This window comes from Atractosteus spatula, chromosome 12, assembly GCF_055471065.1.
Source record: "Atractosteus spatula isolate fAtrSpa1 chromosome 12, fAtrSpa1.hap1, whole genome shotgun sequence".
Taxonomy (NCBI): Eukaryota; Metazoa; Chordata; class Actinopteri; order Semionotiformes; family Lepisosteidae; genus Atractosteus; species Atractosteus spatula.
In genome coordinates this window covers 31,233,413-31,257,856 of record NC_142717.1, presented here as the reverse complement: position 1 = coordinate 31,257,856, position 24,444 = coordinate 31,233,413, and the positions used below count along the sequence as shown (strand labels likewise).

Genomic DNA, 24,444 nt, shown 5'->3' with positions numbered 1-24,444 from the left:
GCCTTTGAAATAATATAAAAAGAATAGCGTTTTACTCGTTTGACTTATTCTTCAATAACCCTTTATTCCGAAACCATAGTTTAACATTTCTCACCACAGTCATTGGAAATACACTATTATTAGCGGATAGATAAAAAGAGGTAAAAATGCTATTGGCATACTACAATTAACAGCGAAATGTCAATTTAGTATATTGTTTTGCATTTTATTGTTCAAACACGTTTATTGCATTTCGACACCTTATACTGACTTACGGTAATTATATGATTTCGATCATTCGATTTTAAACGTGTTGTATTACCCAAAATACCGAGTCAGACACAACCTAAATTGCATACAACAATAAGGGGTTTTTGATGAAGATTGTAATGATAACAGGATACTAAGAGGCAGAGAGTGACAGACGGCTGTACTGAGGTTTCAGTGCCAGAAATGTGTGACGCTGTGATTGATAACAAGGGGACTACTTTTTTGTTCAAGTGGGGCGAGGGCACTTCTGAGATGCCTTATTTTTCCACACTACTGAATATTATACTTACATTCTTACCTTGTAGGTTTTATTCCAATAACCTTTCTAGGTGGTTGTTCAGCAAGCAAACAAAACGGATGTTCCTGAAAAACCCAGCATGATCTGTTGCAAGTAAAAACATAACCCTGGCCTTGAGCCCCACTGCTGCTCCTTTACATTATATCCCTCGGTTATCTAGGAGACTTCAGTTCAAAAACGAATCTGCTTTGGGGCAGGTTCTTATGGTTTTTAACACTGCATTTGTACACAAAGCTTTAGTGGCTGTGATTTACTGAGCTGACATACATTTTATAGAACTGGGCGTATACAGTATCTTAATACCAATAGAAAAACCAACCAGTACAGCTCGGTCACGAGTATTTAAGAATATGTCTAGAAAATGAATACATCACACGTCTAAATTATGTTATTTTAATAGTGCTGTGTGCTCGTGCTGCCCCCTCTCTTGTTTACTCGGTCCATCAGAGTCATCAGAAGTTAATAAAAAATGGAATACGGGACGATAGACTAAAACCCACTTCTACAGTACGTCACAAATGTTCACTTTTGCCAATAGCACAAGGTTTCTGTTAGTTGTTTTCTTGTTCGTTTCTGTCTGGGGTAGCCTGACTAGTAAGTCTGGATCATGCTACTCCATAAGCGCTGTCTGCTCTACGCAGCTATCTGCGACCTGCTGTACGAACTGTTGTGAACGCCTCAGCACGCCTTCAGCTTGAGCAATGTGTTAGCGGTGTTATTTTGAAGGGAGTCGATTTGGTTTCCTTTGTGCATTCGTTGACGTTTTGTCCTTCTAGATAACGAAGTTGTTCCCTCCTTTTCCCCTCTTCATTTGTGTGCTGATTTCAACTTTAGTCGGACCAGCTGCAATATCCTCTTCTGGAATAACTTTCAACATCTGTAGAACTTAAAGGGATTCGAAAGAGCCACACGTGACGCTACCTGTCCTGCACACCTGGACGCAAACGGGAGTAAAGATCTAGGAGCCCAGAATCATGCAAGGCAATATGCACACAGCGTGGGTCTTTTTGCCGACGATGCAAAAGCTCTGGGAAAAAATGGATAATAGGGCTTTTCGCATTAAAATTTGAGGACGTTTTGGCTAATTCTGAATGGACACAACGGGAATCAGGTAAGAATGCACATTTGACAACAACGCTGTTTCAGAGAAAATAAAGCAAAATTAACATTTATTTCGCGTTGTTTTTGTTTGGTTTTTGACAGTGTAACGCGACTGGCCACGAATCCTTCTAGCTGAAAACAGTTGAGCAGAACAAGTCACTTTTTTTAAATCACTGTTAGCACATAAACGATTTTTGAGTTCATTATTTGCCTTCATGTAGATTACAGTTTATGCGTTTACACTTCTTTAAACTAAAGTTAGTTTATTGCACAACTAGTTCCCCGTTTGAATTGGACTTGTGATACAATGTGTATTTAAAGCCAGATGAGGCACAGTATGTTATTTATCCTACATATACAGTTCGGGCAACAATTTATTTTACAGCCTAAACTGGATTGCTTTGTACCGTAAATATAAATAGTGTTAAAAAGCGAGAATTACGCGTCTAACGCGTCTATAGCCAAACCTTTCTACATACAAGTACGTTATATCATCGGAATAAACGCGCAAGGCATTCAGCTACGTACTGTCTTAAGGAAAGCTAAAAGAAAAATAAAGAAATCTATTGTTATCACAGGACTAATGATTAATGATAAATGATAATGTTGTATTGTTATTATTAAAATGTTAACATTTACGACTATTGAGTCGTTTCATTGTTACCAAACTGAAAATGCCCAATGCGTAAATGCTGTCCGTATTAAACAACAGCGATGCGTATGTGGTTAGTGATTTATAAAGCACAGCTCCCAGAGATTTTCTAAGCGAAGTTGGAGATCCAAGAGTAGCTTCAAACACTTTTACCTTTTTCTGCGCTCAATACATTCGCACTGCTCACATTTTTTAAATTCAAAAGAGCACAAATCGATATTGATTTTCTACTTGGGGTTCAGGATTGTTAGCTGATGTAAACTTTGAACTGTGTAGCTCGTAATTGAATTCATTAAGCAATGAAACGTTAATCATACTGTCACTTTGTGTTATTTCTCCACAGAAGATAATCTCTTTAACTTTTTTAGGATTAGCATTAGGAAAAAGTTACTATAACAATAATATTTACACCACATTAAGCCAATTTGCTGATAATGGCAGTTTGTCAGTTTATCATCTTGCAATTTTGAAAAAAAAAAGATTTTATGTATTTATTGAAAACACCAGAAAACGTTATATCATGCATAGATGCTTACAGGAATATCTAATGGAAGTAATGCTAAGAATGTTTAGACTGAAGGAATAAACCCTTGCACAGATTTTGTTAAAGGGAGAATTTCAATAGACTTTATGATGAGGAGGAGGTGAAGATGCATTCATATTTATTTTTAAATCAGTGTGAAATGTAAACATTTTAAATATGTCATTTTTAATTAATGGGTGCTTAATAATCATTTGATTTTATGCATATTTACAAGCTTACTGTGAGGTACAGGGAAGACAGTTCAAGAGTCATGCCAATAAAGCACCTTGACTTGAATTGAATGTATTTTCCCTTGAATATTTAAAATCGTAGCTAGAGGAGAAAACACAATTCATATGATGGTCAGTGAACCTTCTGTGAATTGAATTTAGAAGTATGGTAGCATGAAACATACTGAGTATCTTGTGTAACATAAAAATACATGTGTATGCCACAGACTTATCTTTGTTTTATATGTACTGTAGTTAGTGTTACATCACATCCCCTTTGAGATGTGATGCGGAAAATGTAGGAAATAAAGCCTCTAAATTATATTTTGTAACCTGCAGTGAAGACTGGAAAAAATGAAAAGATTGGCATAATCCTGACTATTATGTGGCATAAAGAGAGAATGTTGGATACATTAAAAGCTCAGCCTGCAAATGTGTAGTCTTCACAACCTATACAGTGAAATAAGGCATTTCAAAAGTTTTATTTCAACTCCACTGACTGAGGTACTGTATTTTACTGATGTTTACAGGTGTTTACTGGTTAAACAGTTGCAAATGTGACTATTGTATCACTAGCTAAAGTCTGTAATTTCACTAAAACATAATGTTGAGAAGAAGTGTCTACAAATAAGCACAAAGAAAATCTAATTGTTTTTAACCAGTTAGTGAATAGTTTTGGTCAGGTACAAGATGTCTGTATTTATCTTTCCTAATGTAAACTACATTAATTTTACAGGTTAATTTGCTGATATTGGAAATGACTTAATTCCATGGTAGCCTTTACTTGTTTTTTTTTAAGAATAAGGAAGACTGAAGAGGCTGTGCAAAAATTGGCCAATGTGCTGTGTGAAAAACCTTTTAGAAAAACATTGTGCTACAGGCTAATGCACCATTTCCTGGTGGGGCTTGATACTGTATGTCATCACCACAGTATGGGGCCAGGTACCTTCAGCAGAGAACTGGGGACCTGCAGTGGGAAATGGAGGTCGTCCAGTAGAGAACTGGGGACCTGCAGTGGAAAACCGGGGTCGTGCAGTAGAGAACTGGGGACCTGCAGTGGAAAACCGGGGTCGTGCAGTAGAGAACTGGGGACCTGCAGTGGAAAACCGGGGTCGTGCAGTAGAGAACTGGGGACCTGCAGTGGATAATTGGGGACCTGCAGTTTAGAGTCAGAGAGATGGAGTGGAGAAATGAAAAAGCTTGCCAAAACCACATACTGTTTCCAGTGTGTCTTCAGTTAAACTGGTGTTATCATGTTCATGGCAGCCTAGCCGGCTCTGGTTTAAGAGTACTGTTGTCTTCCAGACTGAAGCTGGTTTTACACCTTGGAGTGTTATAGATGGTGGATGACGGATGTTTCTGAAAAACACAGATAAAAAGGTGTTTGATGCGATCCCTGTGAATGGGTATTTGCACCGTAGGACACCCTTTTTCACATGAGATACATAAGAATTGTTTTTTTTTGTGCGTGTGAAATGCTTTTCCATCTACGTTGTGTTCATGAATTCTTTTTTTATTTTGCAAAATAGGGAAAAAATATAGAAACACGTCTGTACAGGACCCCAGCCCCACCATTTTAAAACAAGTCGCTTGGACGTGGAGGTAATGTGTATCTGACACAAAAGCAGGCACATAAAGGAGCGCACACAAACAAAGCAGTGTGTGGTTGTTTAATGGCTGCTGCTTATAGTACAGGAATAGAAGTGGGGAGTGTGAAGAGTTCTGCTGGTTTTGGCTTGGGTTCAGTACTAGGGCACTCGCTACACAACAGTACTTTCAGCCAAAATGATGCTGCACAAGAGATTGTATTGAATGTGTTGTAAATGCCAAGTGCCATATTCTTTTAATTTATGAATTGTATCAGAATTTTGCTCTTCGACACAGATTTTGGTTTCCTGCAGTATGTAAAGGATAAACATTTCATCACATAAATTCAGTGAAGAAACAAGAAGGGACAAGGATGTTTTGCAAACAAAAAGTACCAGTTACCAAGAAGCTTTCTCCCTCTCCTTAGAAGAACAAATTCTGGAGAAAAGGCATCTTATTTGCTTCTTCTGTATGTGCCTCCAGTTTCATCAAAGAGAAATGCTCTATTCCAGGGGAACACTTAGTAATGCGACCCCCCAGCTCTCTGTGTGTTGCTTTTAGAGTTATTTAAACTTGCTGGGAACTCTCCGTGCAGTTGTTGCTTCTGTTTAAAATATCAGTTATGTGAGTTGACTATTGCAGCCAATGAGTCGAGACAGGAATATATGTGTTGCCAGTAAGGGTAAGGAGCCAAATTAATCAGGTGCGATTGAGAAGTCCATTGCAGAGACGTCAGCTTGCTGATGCAACACAAACATACATTCCCATTTAGTTCTGTTATGTGTATTACACATGTAGTATCGTGCAGTGCTTTGAGCTTTTTCTAAAGCACTTATAAATGAAATTGTACTATCATTATCACGTGTTTGCTAGCAGCTCATTGATCCATATATCTCATCCAGCCTCGTCTTTAATAATCTCAGAGAATCTGCTTGTTCTGGACATCAACAGCCCTACATGCAAAGAAATGACTCTTGTTATCTATTCATGTCTCTGTGTCTCTGTTTGCCTGAAGTAGTCCATGGGTTAATTTAGTCATTACCTCTCTGGATATAATAATAATAATTTCTTACACTTACAGTATATAGTGCTTTTCTGGACACTCTACTCAAAGTGCTTTACAGGTAATAGGGACTCCCCTCCACCACCACTAATGTGCAGCCCCACCTGGATGATGTGACACCATGATGTACAAGAACACTCACCACACATCAGCTATCAGTGGGGGGGAGAACAGAGTGATGAAGCCAGTTCAGAGATGGGTATTATTAGGAGGCCATGATTGGTAAGAGCCAATTGGAAATTTGGCCAGGGCGCCAGGGTAACACCCCTACTCGTTTCAAGAAACGCCCTTGGATTTTTAATGACTAGTCAGGACCTCGGTTTTATGTCTCATCCAAAGCACTGTGCCTTTTTACAGTATAGTGTCCCCGTTGTGATTCTGGGGCATTAGGATGCACACTGTCTGCAGAGGGAGCACCCCCTGCTGGTCCCACTAACACCTCTTCCAGCGGCAACCTTAGCTTTTCCCAGGAGGTCTCTCATCCAGATACTGGCCAGGCTCACACCTGCTGAGCTTCAGTGGGTTACCGGGTGATATGGCTGCAGTTAATATATTAAATTATATTTTAAAACAAAATAAAAGTTATCTAATCACCTCACAATCTTCTTTATTCTGAATATAAAAGTTAAAAAATAGAGAATGTTATCTCACATGTGAAAAAGAACATTGCTACTATAAAAGCTATAATAAAATGTTCTTCTGTAATAACGGACAATTTATAAATGGGTCAGTGAAAAGCATATGGTCTGGTCTAGCCTAGCATATCTACAGCTATTTTCAAAAGAAATATATTATGGCTTGTTTGAAACATATGCTTAACATTTATTTGTGCATTGGTCCAGATTAATGATCGACCTTAAATTTCAGCTAATCAGTAAAAAATAGCAAGATTACTAAGAAAAAACGTAACGTCTAAAAATATCTATATCTGGTAAACAATTAAACTAGCGCTCTCTGCTAGTTATATTTGGACAACTGAAAGGAGCCAATTATGATGCAAATCCATACAGTAGGATGTGCTGACACATTTAATTGCATTTAAATGCAAGTGATTGATACGCTTACACAAACAGACAAATCTGTACCAGAAAGTGTTTCATTTTAGGCACCAATCGGATTCTGCCCCGTGCTTTAGAAACTAACAACTAATAGTATGTTCATATTAACAGCATAACATTTCCAAGATGAAAATACAGATGATTGCGTAGTATGACAAATTAATCTTTCTCTTTTTTCACAGCAGACCTGGAGCATTTGAAGTCATGACTGATTCTTTTAACTAGGAAATTTGGCTCCTTAGTTTTAAATCATTTAACTCTAAAGGAGTGCAGTAAATTCAGCAACAATATGAGAATGTTCTCCTTTTTTCCGGAGAGGAGACTTCAAGCCGCACACTGCCCCCGGCACTGGAGAAGTGACATGGCTCTCAGCAGCAATACTGCAAGCTTGTGGGTCACAGAGGTCATTTTTGCATACAGTAGGAAGAATAAGACCCTCTGGCTGATTCAAGACATCTCATACCCTGTGGACACTTGCCTAATGGTCCACCACTCTTTAGCAATCTTCATTCATGACACAGCCCAGACTCAGACTATTCATGTTTGGATTACAGAATTCACTCTGGGTTCAGAATAAGTGCTTTTACCTTTTGATCTGCTTAGGAGCCTGGAGATTTCATTTTTCATAAGTCCCTTAAAGTATTTTTACAAATAAAAAGCTGTAGAAATCCTTCTTTCTGCTCATAGATCTCTGACTGATTGACAATTCCATATTAAATCAGGTATGCTGGTGTTATTGAATCCAGGGAGCATTTTTCTTTGTCTTCTTAAAGTACAGGATTATTATTTTTTGGTGGCAGATACTACATGGAAAAGCCCAGGACAATGGAGACCAGACTGACTACACTTTTAACACTTCATCTTTAGCACAAATGGTGGTGAATCTAATGACAACGAAGGGAGTCAAGACCTAGAGTTATTGGTTGAGTAGCAAGTAGCATCAGGGCTCATGTGTTAGAGCACATTGAGCACTGCTGGTCATATTCTTGTCACTCAGTCTCCTTTGGGACAGAGAATTGGAGATGCTTTTTATGCACAGAGTGGTGGGTATCTGAAATAGGCTTGCCTGACAGGTATCTGAGGCTCAAAAGTGCACCTGTCTGCATTCTGTGGGTACCCCTCACATAATCTGAGCTCTTCATGAGCTAGCCTGCGATATTAAATTCACAGGGAATGACAGCAGCCGAAAGCTTGGGAGAAATTAGTATCGTTTATTGGGATGTGGAGATTTGGCGTAACCTGCTTGGCTGAGGGCCAACCTCCCGGCCGTTGGACTGGGAGGATAGGACCCCCATGCGACCAATTGGGTAGCTGCAAAGGTGGAGAGGGGGTGGAGGAGGGATGCAGAAAACGAACGAGGAAGAGGAGAGGGTGACGTTTGATATATATGGAGACCGGTTGCTTACGTCAGGATTAGTGAGAATTGTAGCAGCTGTGTCGAATGAGCGCGGCTGCCTTCATTCCTCCCGAACTTTCATTAAAAACTCCATTAAACTGTATTCTTGGCACTTAGGTTATTGTCTAATTTCTTAATTATTGCATCTCCTATTATATGTACACTGCCAGAAGATGAAAAATTACATAATGAATGTTTCATTGCAGGGCCTCAGTGTAACGAGAGCCAGTCCAGGCTCCCTTGAAGCATAGTTCAGGACCCTATGCAGACAGTATAATCCAGACGTAAGTGGAGAAGGACATCAGGGGAAGGTACAGCGGGATAGGATGGGTTGACAGACAGTGGGCGGTGACGGCGGTGATCCAGTGCTCGGGGGGCACCAAAACAGGAAATCCGGGGTGCAGTCCAAAGTCCAAAAACTGGGTGATCCATCCAAGACAAGACAGGATTAAAATCCGGAACAGGATCCAGAACATGAACAAGAAGTTAAAAGAAAGTAATGAGGCCAGGCGCTCCAAGCCCCGGACTCAGACAGTCAGGACGCCGTGATGAAGCCTATGCCGTCGGGTCTCTCCTGGACCTGCTGGTAGGCGGGCTTCTGGGCATCCATCTTCCAATGCTGAGCTAGGCATAGTGAGAGCGCCAGGCTTAAATAATGAGAGACAAAACAGGCGGCAGGTGCGCATAATCAACTAAAATACGAAAGGGTTGGAGCACCCTTAAGAGGAGGGATCCCAATCATGACACTCAGGACATGGTTCAACATTAATTTACTGCTGGCTAATCACCTATGGCATTTGCTTCGGAGACATCTTCTATGTCTACCAAACTTATTCTCTATCTTATCATTACAAAAATCAGCCTAAGCAGAAACATCTTTAGAAAGACCATATATAAAACGAACAGAGATTAAACGTGGCCAGAGGAGCTTAGACTAGAAAGGTGAACCAGTTTTGTTCATGCTTCAGATTTCTGTGAAGAGATAAATTCATCAATTTTCTAACAGAAAAAAATATCTTAATTAAAAGGCTCTAATTGTGTTCCCTGGGTGTAATATTTCCACCCCTCATCGTTTTTTTTTCATTGCCTCCCAGATAACAGGATTCATTTTGAACGGGTGACTTCCTCCCCTGCCCCCCTTCAGCGAGACCATACCTCTGGTGGCCTTACGGCTCAGAGGACACACGGCTGCACCAATGTATCAGGAAATGGCCTTACTGTCTGGCAGCTCCGAACGCCAGTTCACCACGTTTTCGTTCAACCCCCTGGAGAACCTGCACGAGGTCCGCACCAAGAAAGGGGTCTTCTACAAATCGGCCAAGCTTCTCCACCCGGGAGAAGAGCTCTGCTGTCGATCGCACCTGGAGGACAGCAGGAGCCGCTCCGTGATCATTAATGTGGGAGGCATCAAGTACCGCATCCCCTGGACCACCCTCGACGAGTTCCCCCTGACCCGGCTGGGGAAGCTAAAGGCCTGCAGCAACTACGACGAGATCATGGACGTCTGCGATGACTACGACATGAGCCGCAACGAGTTCTTCTTCGACCGCAGCCCGAGCGCCTTCCGGACCATCATGACCTTCCTGGCGGCGGGGAAGCTGCGGCTCCTGCGCGAGATGTGCGCCCTGTCCTTCCAGGAGGAGCTGCTCTACTGGGGCGTCGAGGAGGAGAACCTGGAGTGGTGCTGCCTGCGGAAGCTGCGGCAGAGGGAGGAGGAGCGCAGCGAGGCGCGCCGGGCCGAGAACGGGCTGACCTCCCCGCCCAGCGAGGAGCCGCCACCCAGCACCTTCTCCGACGACAGCCGCATGGGCGGCTGCATGCGGAGGCTCAGGGACATGGTGGAGAACCCGCACTCGGGCCTGCCGGGGAAGATCTTCGCCTGCCTGTCCGTCATCTTTGTGGCCATCACAGCCGTCACCCTCTGCATCAGCACCATGCCGGACCTCAGAGAGGAGGAGGAGCGGGTGAGTCCACACTTTATCTGCCCCCTTCGATCCCTCCCAGGCCTGCAGGGCTGCCTAAGGATTGGCAGGCAGCTCCAAGACATAGTTTGTTATTTGTGAAATACCTTTTACACGACAGCAAAATAATATGCCATAAACCATTTGCTGGACAATACAGTTTGAGAATCCCTTATCCGAAATTCCTGGGACCAAAAGTGTTACGGATTTTGGATTTTTTCGGATTTTGGAATATATTTATATGTGTATAAAATGGGACAGCTTGGGGATGGGACCAAAGTCTAAACACGATATCCATTTACATTTCATAATATAGCTTATACATATACCCTGAATTTAGTTTTATATACATTTTTTATATATTTTTTAACATAATACCATAAGAAAGGTAAGATATCAGTCTCCACCTACGATGTCATGTTTTTATTAAAAGGTTACACTACACGTACGCCATTTGTATTTTATTTTTTACAACACAGGTATTAAGTTTTATGTAAGGTATAAAAACAAAGCATTGAATATGATGACAGGTAAATAAAATGAAAACTGAAAAAAGTCAGCATTTTATTTTTAAAGTGATGTACAAGTAATGACACTAGTCAAGTTACACTCATACATGGAGGTGAGATTCAGATCTCACGGAAAAATAACGTTTTGTACTTACTGTACAAAAAACCACAACAAAACATGATAATCACTGCTTACAAACTTTAAGATAAATGCAGCCCCAGACATTACAACTACATCAGGTCCGAGAAACCTGAGGGAGGGGGAACGTCATAGATGACATCACTGTGAGCTGGAAAGTTTCAGATTTTGGTGGTTTTCGGATTTTGTAATTTCGGATAAAGGATTTTCAACCTGTATAAGTTTCTGCGGGCTTGGAGTCTTCATTAGCAAGCAGACTTGTTCAGCTAATAAAGGACAAAAGGACACTCAGATATCCCATAAGTTAAATTTTTACTCTCCAAAACCTGTCGGTAACAGTGCTTCAGATTTTGCAAAAGACCTTACAGTGAAGAAGCATGAGATCTTCCAATGTGGCAATACTAATGTAATCTGCCCAGCAAAAGTTAACTCCAGGGCTGTTGAGTGTGATGTTGTCTTTGTTATGTTAACAAACGTTTACTGTCTCAGAGATAAACACAGTGATCTTCTCCCAGTCTGATATGATAATTATAATAATTTCTGCGATGGAAATTTGAGAAAAACAAATGATAGTAAAGAAGAACAGTAAAAATACTATGTTTAATTGCTGTACGGTTATATCGGAATATACCTTGTTGTATCCCTCAAGAGCGCTTCAGGAGTTCTTCCGAAAGGATCTTTGTCAGTCATGCTTGGAACACATCAAACAGAACTTCAGACTTCTTTATAAATCTCAGCAATTGCAGTTAAAAAAGAAATGCAAAGCAACTAGTTATCTGCAATGGAAGGTGGAATCAAAGCAAGCAGATTCTAAAATGTAAACATTAGGACAAATTGTTTTCTTTCTTAATTAGCCCTTCGTAATGGAAAAATACAAGACGCCCTTGGACAAAGGCAAGGCTGCAGAAATTTGAATACATTATACTGTAGATTGTCAATTGGGAATTAATGAAACCGAACGCATCAAAACAAGCACAATCTAAATAATTTCATGTTGAATGCTTATGACATGTACTTTGAAGAAAAAATGCTGCGTCTGCCTATATTTTTCCAAGAAATACTTAAACAATATAGGTTTGTCACCCAACTGCCTTATATTTTTATGAGAGACTAATGGGTCTGTGAATGTACTACCTTTCCACTACATAACCCTGGCAGTACAGGTATGTGTTAGATACATTTTCCAGTCCCAAACTGCAAATGCAATTTCAGTGGAAAAAAAGAGAATAAAGTGACTATTGACTGCATCATATTCAGCAGTAACTTTAAATCATCATGTCACTTTATCTATCAGTGAGTTGGTGGTAGGAAAAAGCATTCTGTTTTGCCAGAAAAAAAGACTAAATGTCCTGTGTATTTCACATAAGAAAATATTATAGCACCTCAACATATTACCTAATGAAAACTTTATAATTTAGGTCGTTCCTAGATCTTAACATTTAACTAAGAGGCAATTTGGTGATTTACACTAAATGTTTATTGTTCTGTATTTTATTAAAAAGTCTTAATTGAATCTTTCCAACATTCAGAGGAAGAAGGATGGGTCAGGGTTAGGTCAGAGGAGTAGAGTTAGGGTTAGGACAGATGAGTAAAGACGCGGATAGGACAGAGGAGTAGGGAGTTGGTACCGTGTTGGTGACTTTTAAGGAAGTTGTTACAAAATTCTATATACCAGGACTTACAATAGAAAAGAATGGGCTACATGAGCCAGCAGTCGTATCACTCTTCAACTCACAACCGGCAACCCACTGAAGCTCAGCAGGTGTGAGCCTGGAGACCTCCTGGGAAAAACTAAGGTTGCTGCTGGAAGAGGTGTTAGTGGGGCCAGCAGGGGGCGCTCACCCTGCGGTCCACGTGGGTCCTAATGCCCCAGTATAGTGATGGGGACACTATACCGTAAACAGGCGCTGTCCTTCGGATGAGATGTAAAACCAAGGTCCTGACTCTCTGTGGTCATTAAAAATCCCAGGGTGTTTCTCAAAAAGAGTAGGGGTGTAACCCCGGCGTCCTGGCCAAATTTCCCATTGGCCCTTACCAGTCACGGCCTCCTAATAATCCCCATCTATGAATTGGCTTCATTACTCTGCTCTCCTCCCCACTGATAGCTGGTGTGCAGTGAGCGTTCTGGCGCACTATAGCTGCCGTCGTATCATCCAGGTGGATGCTGCACATTGGTGGTGGTGGAGGGGAGTCCCCATTACCTGTAAAGCGCTTTGAGTGGAGTGTCCAGAAAAGCTATATAAGTGTAAGCAATTATTATTATTATTATAATTATTACATGGGGCATTTGTTCTGAAAAATAATCTAAAATGTAAAAAGGTGCTGTGACACGTTGTACAGTGACATGGTGGTTAACGCAGGAGAGATTTGATTGGCTACTTTTATCATCTTCTCTAGGGATCAGTCCCTGTTCCTCAATAGAAATGGAGCTGGGCACTCATCCTACTACTCTGCTATGCCATATTTTATAGATATTAGGTATTAAATAGAAAGAAGCTTATCATTTGTTTACCCTTATACAAGGCTTATTCGTACACAAGCAACCATGGCATCTCACTGATACTATATGTTTTGGTCTAGGGTTTTTCCCAACTACCCATCATTCTGCACTGTCTCCTAAGGTGACTATAGGGCTGTAGTCCACACTGCCCAGGTGTTGAGAGTGTTGTGCGTCTTGCCCATTGTACTGTTAAGCTCAGGTAGTTTACCTTGCACCTCTGAGTACCTGACCTGCAGATTCCTGACAAGGTCCAGACTGTTCTGAAGTGCCTGCTGGAACGCAGGCACCAGAGACTTAGGGCTCTAGAGTGTTCTTGGGAAGCGTGTGTTTGTAACGGTTTCATTTCACTTCACCATAGCTCACAAAAATTCCTGTTCAAGCTAACAAGAAAGATTTGTGTGTGCTAATGGGCCTGAAACCAGAAAGGAGAGATTAGGAAGGAAGACGGAACAGCACAAGTTCTCCTTGTGCTCAGCTATATGCATTATTGCATATGCTCCTGTTCCATTCCATTTGAAATCTTTTTTTTTTTTTCAGTTAACCATAGCAATATATTAAAGGTCACCACCAAGAACAGGCTGCTTGGCCTATCTGGCCCATTTGCTTGTCAGTATCTAATTGATCTAAGGATCTCATCCAGCTGTTTCTGGAAAGCAGCCAGGGTATCAGCTTTGACAACATGGATAATATTGACCATCAGCACCTGAGTCAATTAAGCAATTAAGACAATCCTGTTTTGAAAGGATCAAAGTTCTAAAAGGTTATAAGAGGTTCACGTTTGAGTGTCTGTTATATGTAGTTGCCTTAAGGTAATTGCAATCTTATACTGTAGGTATTTCATTTAATATCCTGCATAGCAACCTACATTGTTCGTTACAGAAAGTCCTTTATACATGTTTGGGCAGGACTTAAGGTTAAAGACTCTATAATGGAATTGTACAGTAAATGTAAATTCAACCAAAATTTGTTCTTCACAGCTTCCCTAAAATGAGTGATTTTAACAAACAGTGTTTGTACTTCTCAAAAAGCTGTAGTTTTGGATCCAATTTGTAGTTGTAGATCTTAAAAGAATTGGCCCCCAATGTATTAAGAACACTTGCTAATACCATGCTTTGCCATTGACTTGCCTTGGGAGCTGATGCTCATTGTCTGGCATCTTCCATTTGTTTTGTATATGATAATTTTTAATTAACCAGACATATGACCTCATACTCGCTGCGTTCATTTTTAAGGAAGAAAATAGCTATTTTGTTTAAAGGTCCAGAGATGAATCATGCTGTAATTAGAACAAATGTGTTTTAACTGCACCCAGACACTGTGGCTTGTTTCTCTTCGACTGAAAATTGCATTTCCAACATTTTCCTTTAGTGTCCCTCCGCAGACAAAGTAAAGGACCAGCCAGATTTTTTATTTCATTTGAAACAGAAGTAATTTGGCTCCTGAAGACAATATTTACAGTAGTTTTGCCAGAGGCCCTGTTCATATCCCATTTTCCCTCTTTCTTTAATTGGACTATTGTTTAATGTATGACTGTAATAAGCCAGAATTCCCGAGTTAATGTTCTGCTGTTTTACTGGTGTTTTATCAACACACAAGTATGTTAAACATGAAAACTATTGAGTTCCACAGTATTGGACTGGGAGACACATGAGGAAAGGATCCTTCTGCTTGCATTTCCGGGGTATTCCAGCTTTCATTCCCACACAATTCTCAGGCCTCTTACTTGAGCTAATAACATGACTGATTAGACCTTTTTACTATAATTGTTTTCTGCTTATGGACATTTATCATTCATTTAAAATATTGTGAGGTTGCAGAGCTGAATGACAAAGTTCTGATTAGTTCATTCCTACTGTAGTTACGTTTGGAGCTGAATTAGATACAATTAAAAATTTCACAGTGTCGAAACCAAGTGAACACTTGGCCAATGAGAGCTAGCAGTGGGTGGCTCTGCTGCAAGGGGTTCGAATGACACCTTATGACCTATCATTATCAAAAATCATTAGCAGATGTTCAAGTGGTGAGCAGTGTCAAAGGAACAAACAGGATAATTCCACACTCAACAGGAACAAGAAAAAGAAATATAAACCAACACTTTGCTAGTGGAGCATTCTTCATGTGCGTAGAGGAGTGACAGCAGAAATAGAACACAAAGTTGATAAGATAAGGAAATCTGCAAAGTATTTGAGCAGAAAATAAAGAGAGATGAGTGGGTTCTCACATGTCTTAGATATGAAGGAACCAACCGATGCAGGAAAAACTGTATATTGTTACTGAGGATTAATGCTATTTGAAAAAAGAGAAAAGCATTTATATTAAAAATGTAATACAGTAAGTGAGTCCAACCAAATGGATAGATCTGGTTACAATTACAAAAAACAATTTAAATGTAATTTAAGTGCATCTGAAGATACTGTCACTCAATGTCCAAACACCTCCTCGGGGAAAGCTGATAGCCCAGTACTTTAAGCATAAGATAAGATAGGCATGAAAGGACTCTTGTCAGTGTATTAGGAAGATAACAAGGAACCAGACTGAGAATGATCTCTTCCAAATCAATCCTGTGAGAAACTGAGCTATTGGAGGGTGAAAATGAGCTCTGTCCTCTAAGTGGTCATGTGTCAGGAGTAGGGAAGCAAAGTTTTTACAACTGGACTTATTGGACTTGTTAGAAGACTGGAAAGAGAATCTGGGTTATGATAACCACTCCTCTGGAAACATCACAGCTCTTCCCTCCTAGCTCATAGCCGGCTTCCAGTTGGGGATATAATTGACAAACAAAATGAATGGAGAAAATGGAACAATTAGGCCAAACAATAAGCAGAAAGGATTAACGTACTGTAAGAAAATTTGATTTTCCAAAACAAAGAACACTCACAGCATCACAGACCATTTTCTCAGGTTTTTCTATTTTACTTTTTCCAAAAATGCAGGTTTGCCACATTCATTCATGTAGGGATTCGCAGTTTGAAGTGTTTCAAAGTCACAGAAAGTGCCAGCAGGCCTGAAGCATAGAGCATTATAGTAGTAACACCTCTGGAATCACTGAAAGTCACTGTCTCCTGTTGTGATCTTTGGAAAGGTCCACTTTACTAGTGTATCAATCTTCTTCACTCTCAACTAGAGGCACTCTGTGCAGCACTCTCAGACCTTCAAGCTGGCATGGTCTAGACTTTCTTCACTGCTGTAATTCTGTAACAGCATCCCAAGGCAGTGCAGAGTCAGCCGAGCAATGACACACTTTCAAACATGTCAGACAATATGCAGTTTTTAGCAGGCCCTGTATCCAGAATGCAATCGGGACTGGCAGGCTACCACCCAGATACAAAGCTGAAGCACAAGATACCTTTAGGCATGGGGCTTTGTGCAATTCCCCTTTGCACATGTCTATTTCAGATCATACAGATTGCAACATTTGTCACTTTTCCTGCAGGTTTTCAAATTATCTAAGCCTTCACAACACACAACACTTAAACACCAAGGAGCACCTTTTACGAACATGCTGATTTGATAGATACTGTAAGTGAAGATAAAGGGGATTGTCACTATGTTTATTTTTTTACTTCTGATTAAATCTTACAAAGTGAATTTTAAAACATAATAATAATTGCTTACACTTATATAGCTTTTCTGGACACTCCACTCAAAGCGCTTTACAGGTAATGGGGACTCCCCTCCACCACCACCAATGTGCAGCCCCACCTGGATGATGCGACGGCAGCCATAGTGCACCAGTAGACTCACCACACATCAGCTATCAGTGGGGAGGAGAACAGGATGATGTAGCCAATTCATAGATGGGGATTATTAGGAGGCCATGATTGGTAAGGGCCAATGGGAAATTTGGCCAGGACGCTGGGGTTACACCCCTACTCTTTTTGAGAAACACCCTGGGATTTTGAATGACCACAGAGAGTCAGGACCTTGGTTTTACGTCTCATCCAAAGGACAGCGCCTTTTACAGTATAGTGTCCCCATCACTATACTGGGGCATTAGGACCCACATAAACCGCAGGGTGAGCGCCCCCTGCTGGCCCCACTAACACCTCTTCCAGCAGCAACCTTAGTTTTTCCCAAGTACTGACCAGGCTCACACCTGCTTAGCTTCAGTGGGTTTCCAGATGTGAGTTGCAGGGTGATATGGCTGATGGCATATCATAAAACATATGACAAATTACTTTAAAGCTTTTCATAGCAGTGTTCAAATCCTTTATTTTGTTGTAAATCTTCAATTGTGTTAATTGATTTAACATACATTAGTGTCCGAATGGCTAGGGAAGAGTTAGCCATGTGGCAGAGACAATATTTAGAGTATTCAGCACCTTCTCTAAGCACGTTGAGTGATAAATATGTGGAGACTTCTGGGATTGCATAACATTCACACAAATGAGCTCAGCTGACACCAGATCAAAAAGAAGAATACAAGCTTTTTTCTAACTTAAAAGTGTTTTCAATTTCTCACTCCTCTCATCTTACCAACAGCCTTTTTTCTAGGGGCGACTTTGCACCCCCACAGCACTGTCAATAAGCACATTATGCACAAAGACTTTGAACTGACTTATACTTGGACTTGCAAAATTTAAATTGTTGCATTTAGCTACACTGTATGTAAGGAATGACAGTCTTAGAAATGCATATACAAGATACTAATTAATCAAAGATGTATAATGATATATATCGTTTTAATTATAGGGGTTTTTCTTCCTGGTATGAGTTCTGACACTTTACTTTCAAAGTAGTTATTTCAAAGCTATTTTTTCACCTCTCAAATGCAAGCTTGCAAAAGGGAGAAACAGCTTTTGGAGAGTCCTTAAACAAACCATACAAATGGCTCTGTTTTTATCCTTCAGCAATTTTACTGATGAAGCCAATATCTCTTTTGAAATTTTATTTACCGGTTCTCTAAATATGAGTGAAATACATTATTTTTTAACTACTGAACCTTGAAACGCTGAAAAAATCTTTCATTTGCCCTATTGGGTATTAGAGACTTCAAATTCCTGCAGTTTCAAGGCCTTTCCTGTAAATGTAAAAACAGCTGAACATAAATACTGTACATTGAAGTAAATGTTTGGGTAGAGGGGTGCAGAGAGGGTGGAGAAACTTTGAAGTCCTCTTTAATGGATTGTTCTCATCTGGTCTCCATTTTAGTTAACCATTGGGTTAAATTAATGCAACAAGAGAATAATTAAGTCAAGCAGATAATTATCCTTCATTAAGCCAAATATTTTAAAAAGTTATGAAATACTTTAAATTAGTCAGCCCACTCTTTCGGATAAAAACAAATTACAGTATATGGAGTTACTTTGACTAATGCAATAACAAATAAATATCGCCTTTCATATTGCCAAACCAAAAATATATTATTGATAATGTATGAATTGGTTTCATCAATGCTATTTCAGGTGCCATTTCTTTTCATCCAGCTCAAAGAAACCTTTCATTTAGTGAGCTGTTGAGTACTACCTACTGAGAGGTATAGAGAGAGCATGGATGAGTTCAGTTTTCCAGTCTCAGTGGCAGATGTGCCAGTTGGTAAAATACTTCACTGATTGAATGCAGCCAATATATTAGTACAAAAGCAACCTTCAGCTAATGGTAGCTGAAGACACAACTAGACAGCTAAAATTCTTTTTCAGAAACTGCAGACAAATGGATTCTCACTCTCTTTCAGTCTGTTTGCCCTCATTCACCAGGATGGAGGAATCACTAAACAAGACTCTTGAATGCTGGCATAGACAAAGACAATGTGTTCTACTGTATGTCAAAGTGCTGGAGGCAGCCATGTTGTTGAAGTCAATAACCTTGTTTCTTTCAAGAGAGAGCTGGTGCAATCCTTGTATCAGAAAGCTACTAACTACTAAACTAGCTAAATGGAGCGCATGGCCTCCTCTTGTTTGTAACCTCTCTTATCATCTTATTTTCTTATGTTTTCTTATTATGGAGGTTGAAAAGCAATACCCCATCTATGTAAATAAGCACAAGAAACAGGCATGTTAAAGGCTTTAACTTAAAGTAATAAACATGTAAGGATTTGTTAAGACATAAGGCACATATTGGTTGTGTAGGTGTATTCTTCCGAAGCTGACATACTGTATGTGGTCTGCAAAACAGAGACTTATAGCCAGATCCAATCAAAACATCAACATAGCCTGAAGGTGCTCACATCGGTCCAAGAAAAACTGCCATCGAGTATTAATTTTGGGATTCGCCATTGGTGATGGGTCAGGTTGTTGTTGTTTTTTTTTAATCCAGGCCTCAGCCGGTCCAATGAGTAGTGCCAGCTGTTCCCTCTTTCATTTAGAGTAAAGCCTCAAGTCAGCTCAAATATGTTGTCGTCTGATGAAGTCTCAAATGCATGTTCCGTTCACATTGTGCCTCGGTGGAAGGGAACCTTGTCTTAGATTGCACCAGCGATTGTTCTTTTTGAGGTCAGCAGTTCTGGGTGATGTTTTCTGAGGAGCAGAGTGCGCTTTGACATGGCGGGCTCCCTCTGTGCTGTCAATCAGAGTTGAGTTGAGTTGTGGTTGGCTGTGGGGAGTCTTCACACAGGGCAGCACTGCCATGAGGTGTTGCCCTGTGGGTTCGACTCATGTGCCGAAGCAGCCAATTTTAAATGAGCCAACGGAAGCAGGCAAGAAAGAAGACAGAGGCTGAGCAGGGGAGAAAGACTTTCCGCCCGCAAGTGGACAGTCCATGGTTTTGTGGAGTTGATGCAGGCCACTTCTGTGACATGATGTCATGTACTGTACAGCCACATCCCGCACAGAGCTCTTTGATTAAAGGCTTCCACCATTGCTGATGCTGGAACGTTTTGTTTACTGCTCTCAACACCTTACATGCTTTGATGTCCTCAGACAAGTATAGCTTTTAGCTTCTCTGGAGGAGTTTTACTGGATGTTAATGGAAGTGTGAGGCAGTCTTTCACAGGGACAGAAACAGACGTGTGTTTGGCCTTTGATCGCTGGTACAAAGTTACTACATAAAAAGGCTAGCAGAAGCGGCTTCACATCTTCACTTGTAATTACTGATTGCTCCGTCAGAATCTAAAGTACCTGTAACACACCCTTGGCCAACCGAGGTATCTTGAGTGCATTATCCACCCTTAGGTCAAAGAGAATTAATTAAAATGGTTAACATGCATGATTTCCTTTAACATATTTCATATTGTAAACCTAGAAATAATCTTCAAGCAGGTGCCTATGGGCTTCTAATAACCTCACTATAATGTATGATCATATCATAAGCCAGCATTCAGCATACACAACCCAAAACAGGCTGGTCTCACTGGGTATACTGTCACTCTCAGTATACTTGCCCTTCTGCTGTTCTGTATGTGTAGATGAGGAAGAGAGATTACTATGTTATTAAATTTTTTATTTTTTATGAATGTTCAACCCTAAGGCATGGGTTCCCAGTTTAGGATTTCTACTGTATGTCTCTGTAAATATTCAGTGACAGCAGTGTTGTCATACTGTCTACTGATCCTTTCAAATCTCAGAGCTTCAGCAAGGCGGGGCCTGGTCAGGACTGGGGCTCAGAGATCTACTAGGAAACCAGGTTGCCACACATCAATTCGAGGTCCTGACTGCTTTGGCGTTGAAGATCGCCTGGCACTTTTCAGAAGAGTTAGGGAATTAACTTCCAGTGTCCTGGCTGAATTCCACTTTGGAATTATACAATCTTCCCTCCCTAAAGTTCCCCTGTAATACTACTACTGAATGATTTTCTCTGTTCTCTACCAGATCTGGTGTTTAGGGGGGCTTCTGGCACAGAACGGAGGTGGGGCTGCACCTCAGTGGTGCATGAAGTTGAATTTTCAAATGAAAAGTATTATATAAGTGCAAGGAGTTATAATTATAATGAAAATTCGGGAGGGATGCCAACAGACAAACTCAATCCGCCTCAGTAATTTTAATCCTCTTGATGTCTTTTTTTTTTACCTAAAATGTTATAAATTCTAGATCTAATCCTTTTCTCTCACTCTGTATGTGGGTCCCAGCCTCCTTGCCCTCTGGCCAGAAGGTTAGCCCTCAGCCGAGCGGGTTAAACCCAATATTATTGTGATGAAAACCTTTCAATATGGTTAATTTTTGGGTGTTGTTATTTCTAGTGAATTACTGTTTGTGTTAAGGAATATTGATAGCAAATGTGGATCATTTTAGCTTGTTTACAGTGCATGATTTAATTATTTCTGCACGTAGATATTTCCCTGTTAACTACAGTATCTGTGGAAGGATAAAGTGTGTTGTTGGTATTATCTGAATGCAACCTGAGCTGTGCTGTTCACATTAATGTTAATTTTATTTAAAAAAAATGAGTGACCTTCCTCACAAGTAAAGCTTGAGCAGATACAGTATATGAGCAAGTTATACTTCTGTCATCCTTCAAGGAAGTGCACAAATGTCGGAGGCACAAAATATGCTACATCCAGCCCAATAAACCACTGAATGCTTTGAATGATTTATGGTGTTACGTGTTATTTTAAATGTTGAAATTCTAACAAAATCCAGCAGGTTTTCCGGTCTTGTCTAGTTTTGTTGTTGTGATTGATGACTTCCTGGGCCTCATGTGTAGCTCTTGCCTGTTTAAGGTCATCCTGTTGCTTACCTAAAATAACTGATAGCAATAAGAATTTTCCATTTACGCAGTACAGAACAAGATTTTATCAGTTCTTTTCAAAATGCACAGATTCATTCAAGTCGGAAAAACAAATTGCACTTCCTTGGGCTGTACTGTTTCCTTGTCATCAATCCAAAATCCTGAGCTGTGGTTCTGAAAAGTGAAGGCTGCCATTGTCCAATCACAGAAGTATGAACGCTCCACTGTAAAGTGCAATGTGTGAGCAATATCTTTCCTGAGATTGTTCTGATTATTCAGGTTGTTTTTTATTCATTTCTAGGTTATAATAAAGAATAGGTATACTGTAGCTTGAAAATCATTCTGAAACACTCAGGGGCTGGATGGGTCCTGACGGTTAGGTGAATCCTGGCTGCTGGATCGAAAGATGAGCTATTGATTTTAATGTCAAAAGGACAGGCATGGCAGAAATCCACCTCACACTCCTGGTGTCCATTAGGGGGTGAGTACACTAAAAAAGTATAGGTGATTCCAAAGTCATTTTACAGCAAAGTCCCAGATGTACAAAGCAGCGTGCTTACAAAATGGTGACTGCATCAGCCAGAGTCTACAGTGTAGATCAAGACCTTTTCTCAGTTGGGGGCTTACACAGACATGTCAAAATGGTTTGAGGTGAAGTACTCAGCTGTCTCCTCTAATACTAAAGAAAACTCAGCCTCACGGATTACTACACTGTACAGCCCAGATGTGTTTTATGTGACAGAATGGGAATGAATTGTGAGGAGAAACACTCCTGTTTCCAGCCAGGGCATGTGCTTCACTCTGCGCTTGCAGTTTAGGAGATGACATTTTCAAGGCAACAGGGACTCCATGCTTGAGAAGTGCAGGAAAGATGGCTAATGCACAGTTATGCAGCTTCCAGCCTTTCCTAAACTAACTCGTGTGTTTAAAGGGGAACTGTAGTCCCAATTTCTCAGACCGGTTATTAAATCTCAGTAACAAAATAAATTCATTGAAATTATAAAAAAAATTGGCAGGTTTCAATTTAAGCACAAAATCATGAACTTGTGAAAGTACTGTAAGGCGCCATGTGTTTGTAAACCTGCATTCAAGTTCCCACGAGTTGCAATGTGATGTGGCCCTTCCAGCTCACTAGTCACTGGAATGACTAATGTAATGCAATGTACAAGTGAATAAGTACAGGTTGTGCAGCAGACATTTCACTGCAGAAATGTTCCAACGAGATCTGCATGCAGAGTTAACAAGTAGTATTAGTCAGCAAAACTGTCTCAAAATCGAGAGCAATATTTCTATTGGATTAAAAGAGATGTATTCACAAGCCTGTTTGTTTCCAATGTAATTAGGCCACAACATGTCACCAGAAGTTTTGGTGCCTTCTTCTGAATTACAGAACATGACATGACATCCATGACATGTAATCTATTTTGTGATGTAAATTGGAGGTTTTACATGTAACTGTGTACTTTTATAATCAATGCTGATTCTTTCTAACCCCAAAATATAAAAATAGTGTTGCAGTACCCTTATAATACTGATGTGATCTCTGAACTTTAGAGTGGATATAGTGAATGGATGAGCACGTTTCAAAACACAATTTGTCTGTTCAACAAGATGTACTTGAACAATCATACTTAAGTGCTCTGAACTATTTCTCTTTGGTGTTTTTATTTTTCAATTCAATTATCAAACATAAAATCCCTTTTATTAACTGAAAGGCATTAGAAATTGGCACTGGGCTTTTATTTAAATGAATGTCTGCTTGGTGTGGACATTGAGAGTAAAACTGTACAGGAGGTCACTGCTGCATAATAAAAATAAGTAACATGTAATCATTCATAAATCCAGTTATCAAACTCCTGTTTGTCCTGTGGTGCATCATCTGCCTTTACAACTATACTAAAAATGTATCAAAATGTATCAAAATCTTGTCTCATTCAATTATGTCCATTTGCAGGTCAAACATACACAGTCTGCTTGTGTATTAGTGGTGTATAATGAGAAACACAGTTTATAAATGGGTGGTATGATGGCTGCCATAGTGTTAGCACTGCTGCTGCGCAGCACTGGGGCCCTGGGTTCAGTTTCAGACTTGGGGTGCCGTCTGTGTGGAGTTTATATGTTCTCTACCCGTGTTTGCATGGGTTTCCTCTGGATACTCTGGTTTCCTCCCACAGTCGAAAAACATACTACAAGGTTAACTGGCTTCTGTGACTGTGTATTTATTCCTGTGTGACTCTGTTGTTTATGTCTGTGTGTGCCCTAAGATGGACTGGCACCCCATCTAAGGTGTACCTCGGCTTGAGCCTGTTACTAACCAGGATGGGCTCTGCCTCCCCCGCAATCCTAAATTGGAAGAAATAGTTAGAAAATGGGCGAAAGGATGGACAGTTTTTAAACAGATGTCCATTTGTCTGCATCACTAATTCAGAACCACCCACAATTCAATGTCTGTAGTTTTAAAATATATATATAAAACACTTTTTTTTACAGTGCCTTACTTACATGATATGTAGTTTGTGATATTGTGGTATCGTAAACATACAAAAATAAAATTTGAACTACATTTTCAAAGTTATT

At 40.2% G+C, this 24,444-nt stretch overlaps 1 protein-coding gene across 3 annotated transcripts in view; it reads left to right on the top strand.

Annotated features, from left to right (window-relative positions):
* The window catches only part of kcng2 (potassium voltage-gated channel, subfamily G, member 2), a 36,353-nt gene that overhangs the window by 2,360 nt on the left and 9,549 nt on the right, over positions 1 to 24,444 (top strand). The window contains exons 2-4 of one of the 3 annotated variants that reach the window (XM_088929072.1): positions 1,382 to 1,658; positions 8,364 to 8,441; positions 9,252 to 10,121. In XM_088929072.1, coding sequence (XP_088785198.1) covers positions 9,354 to 10,121 — 768 coding nt within the window. In that variant the 5' untranslated portion in view covers positions 1,382 to 1,658; positions 8,364 to 8,441; positions 9,252 to 9,353. Of the gene's footprint in view, positions 1 to 967; positions 1,659 to 8,363; positions 8,442 to 8,678; positions 8,744 to 9,251; positions 10,122 to 24,444 lie in introns of those variants that run through there. The other 2 variants (XM_088929074.1, XM_088929073.1) reach the window with 2 other exon arrangements.